Below are 9,231 nucleotides of genomic sequence, written 5' to 3' on the forward strand. Positions count from 1 at the left end.
TGTACACCACCCCAAATTGATCATGTTGGTTGATAGTGCTACAGATGCGCTGCAAATAAAATTAGACTCTGTTGCTCCTTTGAAAAAGAAGAAAATAAAACAACACAGATTAGCTCCATGGCTAATGCCGAAACCCGCAAATATAAAGCAAAAGTCGAGACAACTTGAGAGGATATGGCGTTCCACTAAACTTGAAAAATCTCGTTTAATTTGGCATATTGCTCTCAATGAATATAAGAAAGCACTGCGTAAAGTGAGAGCAGCCTACTACTCTCACTAATAGATGAGAATAACAATAATGCAAGATTTCTTTTCAGCACTGTAGCCAGGCTGACAGAGAGCCATGGCTCGATTGAGCTTCTATTCCCATAGCACTCAGTAGTAATGATTTTATGTGCTTTTTTAACGATAAAATTGTTACTCTTAGAAACAAAATTAATGAGCTCTTGCCTTTGACCAGTATAGTGTTATCAACAGCTCCCGGAAACGTAAGTTCTAATATTACACTAGATAGTAAACTTGAATGCTTTTCAGCCATAAACCTTGAACAGTTATATTCAATGATTCTCTCTTCTAAACCATCAACGTGCATGTTAGACCCAATTCCAACTAAGCTGTTGAAGGAAGTTTTTCCATTAATTAGCACTTCTTTATGACATATTATGAATATGTCTTTATTATCAGGCTATGTTCCACAATCATTCAAAGTAGCAATGATAAAACCGCTTCTTAAAAAGCACAACCTCGATCCAGAGGTTTTAGCCAACTATAGACCTATTTCTAATCTTCCGTTCCTCTCAAAAATTCTTGAGAAAGCAGTCGCAAAACAGCTGTGTAATTACTTAAAAACAATGATTTATTTGAAGATTTTTTAGTCTGGCTTTAGAACACATCATAGCACAGACAGCTCTGGTTAAAGTCACAAATGACATTCTAATACAGGGGTGGGGAACCTTTTCCTCTCAAGGGCCATTTCAATTTTTACAATATCCTCAGAGGGCCGTACAAGTTATTGACCTCTGCTTAAAAAAACTAAAATCACAGCCCATTCATTTCATTCTGTGCAAAGAAAAAGCAACCTCTTAATCCAGATATCTCACCATGACTCGCGTATGCATGCACGTGCAGGGTGTGGCGTGCTCCCCTGGGAAGATTTGTTTTAAATGTTGAAGTTAAAAGCATCAATCTGGTGCACTTTGAGAGCACATTAGGAGATCTATGGACACATCTCTCAACACCCAAACACAACTGTAAGCAGATTTTCTTTTAATTTATGGATATTTGACAAATACTCCCTTTCAAACTGTATTCTTCTTTATTAATAACTGTCATATAGTATTTTATACCTGTTACTTTATTCTCTTATTTTTTTTAGAACTATAATGATCATATAAAGATGTGCCTTTACCTCACTGGTTGTAGAAAAAGCTTCTTATATTTGTTAGCATAGCTAGCTAACCAGATGCTAATGATAACAACACAGTTATTGACTGTCTGATCAGTATGACAGATGAGCAGATCGCCACTGGGCTTTCAACTAAAGACACAGACACGCAGAAACTGCGGCATGTGTATGGACTTATCGGTACTTGCAATTTCTGAAGTGGCGTTCTGGTGCTCTCCGTCAGAACTGCACCCCTGTCAGTCGAGACATATACCACGTGATGACACGTTAGGCTCGTGTTGTGTTCAAGGACCCTGACCTTGGCCAGGAAAAACAGGCACTCGCTTGTTTAATTTGTTTGCGGTCTAGATTTCTTTCATTTTTTTTTGCGTGTGTTTATAAATGACATCGAGGGCCGTACCAAATTGTCTCGCGGGCCGTATACGGCCCGGAAGCCGGAGGTTCCCCACCCCTGTTCTAATAGCATCAGACAAGGGACTTGTCTCTATTCTTGTTTTGCTCGATCTCAGTGCTGCATTTGATATTATCGACCATGATATCATATCCTATTGCAAAGACTAGAGCACTTAGTTGGCATAAAGGGAACTGCTTTAGGTCCTATCTATCTGAATGCTCTCAGTTTGTACATGTCAACGATGAATCTTCCACGCAAATATTTGATAAGGATTTATCCTTTAACGCCCACATAAAATCAATTTCAAGGACCGCCTACTTCCATTTACGTAACTTTGCAAAAATCAGGCATATCTTGCCTCAAAACGATGCAGAGAAACTAGTCCATGCATTTGTTACTTCAAGGCTGGATTATTGTAACTCCTTATTATCAGGGTGTACCAAGAAGTCAGTCAAGTCGCTTCAGCTGATTCAAAATGCTGCGGCTCGTGTACTAACCAGAGTTAGGAAAAGGGACCACATTACTCCTGTTCTGGCTGCCTTACACTGGCTCCCTATAGAACACAGGATAGAATTTAAAATTCTTCTTCTCTCCTACAAAGCCCTTAATGGGCAGGCGCCATCTTACCTTAAAGAACTCATTATACCCTACTGTCCTACTAGGGCATTGCGTTCCAAAAATGCAGGGTTGTTGGTTGTTCCTAGAGTCTCTAAAAGTACATGGGAGCCAGAGCCTTTTCTTATCAAGCTCCACATTTGTGGAATCAGCTTCCAGTTTGTGTTCGGGCGGCAGACACCCTATCCGTTTTTAAGAGTGCACTTAAGACCTTCTTTTTTTGATAAAGCTTATAGTTAGGGCTGATTAGATTCAGCCCCTAATTTTGCTGATATAGGCTTAGTTTGTCGGGGGACATCTTACTTCTTCCTTCTCTCTGTCTATACCTGTGTACTCTCATGTTCCGATTAACCCAGCTTCCCCAAATGTCTTTCTTTTTTATGTCTATATACGCTGGGATCCGGAGTCATGGATGATCCGGCGGTCCTGTGTCCTGGATCGCGAGCCCTGGATCTTGAGTCGTGGCTGTGGTCCTGGATCGATATCCTCATGGATTCATCTTCCTATTATACACACATGCATTTCCAAACATTTGGACTACCTATGTTGCAAATGTATTATCTTTTCAATTTACACACGACAACTATTGCACGTCTGTCCGTCCTGGGAGAGGGATCCCTCCTCTGTTGCTCTCCCTGAGGTTTCTCCCATTTTTCCCTTTAAAACTGTGGGTTTTTCTCCGGAAGTTTTTCCTTGTACGATGTGAGGGTCTAAGGACAGAGGGTGTCGTATTGTCATACTGATATTCTGTACAAACTGTGAAATCCACTGAGACAAATGTAACATTTGGGATATTGGGCTATATAAATAAACATTGATTGATAAAACTATCCCCCGATTCTTGGTTCTTCATAATTTGTATATCATACCGTTTGATTTCGATAACAAACCAATGAATGCAAGCGAAGAGTCTGACTATTTTGATTTGTTAATCTACATTGACACACAATTATATGTATAACAATGCTTTCCCTTATTTAGACAACATATTTATCTTCACATCAAGGAAAGTCAATCAGACAGTAACGGGATGGTGAACATGTATTAGTGTCACAGCCTGACTTGGACCAGGGATGTCATTTCATGGTCAGATCCATAATTTGAAATACACAATACACAGGTGTTAAGGACACCCTGTATGATTAAAGGTTTTGCTTCTATTGTTGACATTTCACTTGAATAGTTATGGATCTCACCTGCAAAACATTAATTACATTTATAAATGTAGGAATTTAAAGTGTACACTTTAAGTTAATTTGTCAGCACAATTGTTCTGTTTAAATGAAATGTCATTTCTCGATATGGACTGTTTCTCGATATGGACTGTTCCCAAACCAAATTAGACTTCTTGAAGAGCCTGGAATAAAAAAGCCTCTTGGGTAGTTGAAGGTTAACAAAAGCACAAACTATAAAGCGTCTCTGTTCAAAACTTTTATTAGAACCGTTTAAGTATGGTAGCGTGGAGGAGGAAAAGGAGGCAGCATTGGTATGGGCAAGTGAACATGGGGATGAAAAGGAGGATGGGGTGCCGGAGTGGGCGGGCAATCTGGTTTCACAGTGGTAGCTGGAGTGGCTGGATATTGGGGATAGGGAGGGGTCATAGGGTAAAGATGATAGTAAGGCATAGATGGTGGAAGCTGCGATGAGGGATTTTTAGCCTTTGGTTTAGTTGTAGTTGTCGCAGTAGGTTTTGGCTTTGTAGCTCGATATTTGGGAGGATAAAGAGGATTAAAGGCAGGATACATAGGCATATATTGTGGAAACGGCATCTGAGGGTTTTGAGGCATCTCAGGGTTTTGAGGCTTCTCGGGGTTTTGAGGCTTCTCGGGGTTTTGAGGCTTCTCGGGGTTTTGAGGCTTCTCGGGGTTTTGAGGCTTCTCGGGGTTTTGAGGCTTCTCGGGGTTTTGAGGCTTCTCGGGGTTTTGTGGCATCTCGGGGTTTTGTGGCATCTCGGGGTTTTGTGGCATCTCGGGGTTTTGTGGCATCTCGGGGTTTTGTGGCATCTCGGGGTTTTGAGGCATCTCGGGGTTTTGAGGCATCTCAGGGTTTTGAGGGAATTGAAGCATCTGAGGGAATTGAGGATTTTGCGGCATCTGATGGTATTGAGGCCTCTGAGGCCTCTGAGGGTATTGAGGCCTCTGAGGGTATTGAGGCCTCTGAGGGTATTGAGGCCTCTGAGGGTATTGAGGGTATTGAGGGTATTGAGGGTATTGCGGCATCTCTGGGTTTTGCGGCATCTCGGGGTTTTGCGGCATCTCGGGGTTTTGCGGCATCTCGGGGTTTTGCGGCATCTCGGGGTTTTGCGGCATCTCGGGGTTTTGAGGCATCTCGGGGTTTTGAGGCATCTCGGGGTTTTGAGGCATCTCGGGGTTTTGAGGGAATTGAAGCATCTGAGGGAATTGAGGATTTTGCGGCATCTGATGGTATTGAGGCCTCTGAGGCCTCTGATGGTATTGAGGCATCTCAGGGAATTGAGGCATCTCAGGGTATTGAGGCCTCTGAGGGTATTGAGGCCTCTGAGGGTATTGAGGCCTCTGAGGGTATTGAGGCCTCTGAGGGTATTGAGGCCTCTGAGGGTATTGAGGGTATTGAGGGTATTGAGGGTATTGCGGCCTCTCAGGGAATTGCGGCATCTCAGGGTTTTGTGGCATCTCAGGGTTTTGTGGCATCTCGGGGAATTGAGGCATCTCGGGGAATTGAGGCATCTCGGGGAATTGAGGCATCCGAGGCATCTCAGGGAATTGAGGCATCCGAGGCATCTCAGGGAATTGAGGCATCCGAGGCATCTCAGGGAATTGAGGCATCCGAGGCATCTCAGGGAATTGAGGCATCTGAGGGAATTGAGGCATCTGAGCTACAGGGGAATTGGGGGAAGTCGTTTTGGAAGCAGGAGTTGAGGCAGGTTTGGAACACCAGAGAGATACTGGAATTCCTTGCCAACGCATCGGGAGTACATAACTTCCACCCTTTGGGAGAAAAACATACAATTAGAAACAGCAAGGAATCACACAGATCTGTCAATGTTACAATCCAACTGTACAAGGCAAAAGATTAATCTCATGCTATATCTTCTGAATAGATCATCATGATGCAACATATTTGAATGTCGGTACCCATCCAAAAAACATAGTTAATCAGTACATTTGAAAGCAAGCGAAAAACAACTCGCATTTGAAAAGCTGAAAACACATTTTTGCTTGAGATCAATATGATGTTAAACATCTCATTTTTTTGACTCTCGTTAAACCATTCATAACTATAACAATTCACAGCACGAGCCATCGTTTTTTTAAACTCACTTCCTCACTTTAAATCAGTTTCACATTACCTCTTGAACCATGTTGCAGCCATCATAGGGAACCAACATGACAAATGCATGTGAGTTCCTCTGCATGCTGTAGCCACAGGTAGACGGGACCTGGGACAGAGGCATTGGAGGTGCATTTCCTGTGGGGTAAAAAGGTTCAGTGTTTACATCATTGGTAGAGATAAATCAAGTCTACATTTAGGATATTATGGCTATTGATTTACCTTGTTCTACTGCAAATTGTGATGCTCCTGATCCCACCGCTCTGAACTTCAACTGGCCCGAACCACACTGCAGTGAGGGCGACATGCTCTTCCATGATGAGTCTTTGGGACTGGCCACTTGTGTTGGGCTCATCCAGCCTGAAGGCGAATATAATATACATATTTTAAAATAGTTTGTACTTTAAAGAGATGCAATTCAAGCAAAACAACAAACCCTTCAATACGTAATCAAAATATTTTTACCTGCAGCGTCTGCTTGATAAGCACCTTCATCCTCCTCATAAGCGTTTGAGGATGACTTATTGGTCCCGTCTGTGACTTGAGAATCAAGTGCTGACCCTTTTTCAAAAGCTCTCCCGAAAACAATTGTCCCCTCTTGGAACCCATTTGTTGTATCGGCATCTTTTCTCCCATCTCGTCTTTCTGTTTTCTTCAGACGATAACAGTCTAAAGTTTGCGCAAAATAACACGTCAGAATAACAGCTGCAGCCAAGTAAACACCAGCGCCTTTTCTCTTGCGTATCATCCTGTTACACATGACTGCTGGTAATGTGAGGAGATGAGATAACTTTCTTTGCCACAACTATTTAAGCATCAGCAGGTGCTGTGACAACCAATACAGCTGTGATAGGTGCTCATTGGATTCCCATTCTGTAAAATCAAACTCACTGCGGGTGGAGAGCACTTGGCAATGAAGCATGAGACAGGGTTTTTAATACTGACACATATTACCACCAGGCAGCCAATCAACAAGGCAGGTGCAGCCTCAGCTAATGCTTGCACCTGTGTTCAATTAGCTTGCAACAGGTGGACCTCGTTAAGACGTGTCGAACGTCTACAAAGTAAGCCCTGTATATTGATCATGTAGATCGGGGGTGCCAAATACGTCGATCGCAAAGGTAGTGTGGGTAGATTGTAGTGATGGCGAAATGAAGCCTTATGAAGCTTTGAAGCTTTCCAGCCAATTGGTTCGCAAAAGGGTTCATCTCATGAGGCTTCATCATGGGCTTCATCTGAACACAACCCCCCTGTTGGTCAAAGTGTGTAAAACAGGCAGATTGGACATCTCAACAGTGTGCTCTATCTCATACCGAGTTCCTATTGAGTAAAGCCTTAGAATAACTCTAAACAAACGAACATAAAATCATATTTTCATTTTAACAATATTGTATTTATTCCAGTTTAATGATTGTGATTGAAAAGCCTAAGGAGGCTGGTAAACATTGCAAAGAGGGATTTGTATTCCTTAATAATATTCATAAACTTAACCATGTTGTAGCCTGAGAAAGGCTAAACCATATATAAGAATATATTTATTAATAATCTCATTTAGCTGTAGCTTTTATAAACAACAACAAATACGTATTGTTCAGTCGTTGAACCATGGGACCCTGCGGTCATGAGTCAACTGCTTTCCAGCTGAGCCACAGCAGCACACACACTAAAGCTCCCTGAAAACACTGCAACATATTTATTCCTGTATTTATTCATGTTTTTATTCCTACATTTATTTATGCTTGTATCTATTTATACTTATGACATGTTCCGACCTCTATATAAGTGAGGGTCTGAGCTCTCTTGATTCCTTCGTGTCAACGGGCCCGGGTAGGAGGGGTAATATGGTTCTTATTATACATCCATGGGTATTATGAGCGTTGTGGTTCAACGGTTCAACCGATCTGAATCGCTTCGAGAAGCAGTCACGTGGTATCGGCAGGCAGCGAGGCTTCGTTTGTCATCGATGACGTCACTGGTACAAAACGATACAAGCCTCGAGACAAGCTTCATAAAAAGCTTCGGGGATTACTCGACACACGCTCTGAAGCCTCGGCGCAATACGTAACATCACTAGTAGATTGCATGACATTGAAGCGCAAATGCGGCGCACATTTATGCGCTTAAGAGGCGCTATTGGTGTAAGCGCTCCACAGTTTCTCTGCCGCTGTGAGGTTCCGCGCTCACAGTTCACTAGCACCGTTGGTTTCAAAGGCATACCAACTATTACAAATCCAATCCAACCCACTTTATTTGTATAGAACATATGAAAACAGAGGGTTTATTTAAGTGCTTCACACCAAACATAACATTATAATAAAATATAATAATAGATGAAAGGCACACATAAGAATTAATACACAGTACATAAAGGCTATGGACATACAATAAAAGCATACAAATCGATAAAACATAGCTCAGACTGACTCGAAAGCGAGGGAAAAAGAGGGTGGGTCTTTAGGCGAGACTTAAAAGTTTGGAGGATGGGCGACAATTTGAAATGGGGGGTGCAGGTCGTTCCAGAGCCTGGGAGCTACCGCTGAGAAGGCTCGATATATAAACTGTTCAACCTACAGAGATGACAAAAAGTGTTCTTCCAAATACAAAAAAGCCTCTGTATACGCTGTCTCGCAAACACCTTGGTTGGTTTGAGGGAACTACCAGCAGCAGCTGAAGCAAAATGAAGTCACAAGAATGATAGACACATAACAATACAGTATTTATTTGGGCATGGCTAATATAATGTGTTTATGGCCAAACCTTTCATAGAAGTAACACAACTCTGCTCACACTCTAATCACACTCTCGACCTTGTTCTGACTTATGGTATTGAAATTGAGCAACTATTAGTCAAACCGCATAATCCTGCCTTTATCCGACCATTTCTTAGTAACTTTTGAAGTACGTCTTTACTAGACCTACAAAGCCTTAGTCAAATGTTCCTGCAGCAGAAACCTATCTTTAGTGCTATTGCCAATTTAGGAAGAGATTCCACCAATACTTAACTCGATAGCATGTCTGCATGTAAGGGAGGAAACTTATACAAAATGTACACCACCCCAAATTGATCATGTTTGTTGATAGTGCTACAGATGTCGCTGCTAATAAAATTAGACTCTGTTGCTCCTTTGAAAAAGAAGAAAAATAAAACAACATAGATTAGCTCCATGACATAATGCCGAACCCGCAAAATAAAAAGCAAAAGTCGAGACAAATTGAAAAGGATATGGCGTTCCACTAAACTTGAAGAATCCTCGTTTAATTTGGCATATTACTCTCAATGAATATAAGAAAGCACTGCGTAATGCTGAGAGCAGCTTACTACTCTTCATTAATAAATGAGAATAAGAATAATGCAATATTTGTTTTCAAGCACTGTAGCCAGGCTGACAGAGAGCCATAGCTCGATTGAGCCTGCTATTCCCATAGCAACTCAGTAGCAAGGATTTTATGTGGTTTTTTAACGATAAAATTGTTGCTCTTAGAAACAAAATTAATGAGCTCTTGCCTT

The 9,231-nt window shown here is 41.8% G+C and overlaps 1 protein-coding gene across 1 annotated transcript; it reads right to left on the bottom strand.

Annotated features, from left to right (window-relative positions):
* Positions 1–3,832: 3,832 nt before the first annotated feature.
* LOC139436040 (sporozoite surface protein 2-like) lies at positions 3,833–6,629 on the bottom strand. The gene is made up of 4 exons (XM_071207191.1): positions 6,189–6,629; positions 5,946–6,083; positions 5,743–5,861; positions 3,833–5,380 (listed from the first exon to the last, which is right to left on the bottom strand). Exons 1-4 carry the CDS (start codon positions 6,481–6,483, stop codon positions 3,860–3,862), a joined length of 2,073 nt encoding a protein of 690 aa, XP_071063292.1. The 5' UTR covers positions 6,484–6,629; the 3' UTR covers positions 3,833–3,859.
* Between the last annotated feature and the right edge of the window lie 2,602 nt (positions 6,630–9,231).

Source organism: Pseudochaenichthys georgianus, chromosome 22 (assembly GCF_902827115.2).
Source record: "Pseudochaenichthys georgianus chromosome 22, fPseGeo1.2, whole genome shotgun sequence".
Taxonomy (NCBI): Eukaryota; Metazoa; Chordata; class Actinopteri; order Perciformes; family Channichthyidae; genus Pseudochaenichthys; species Pseudochaenichthys georgianus.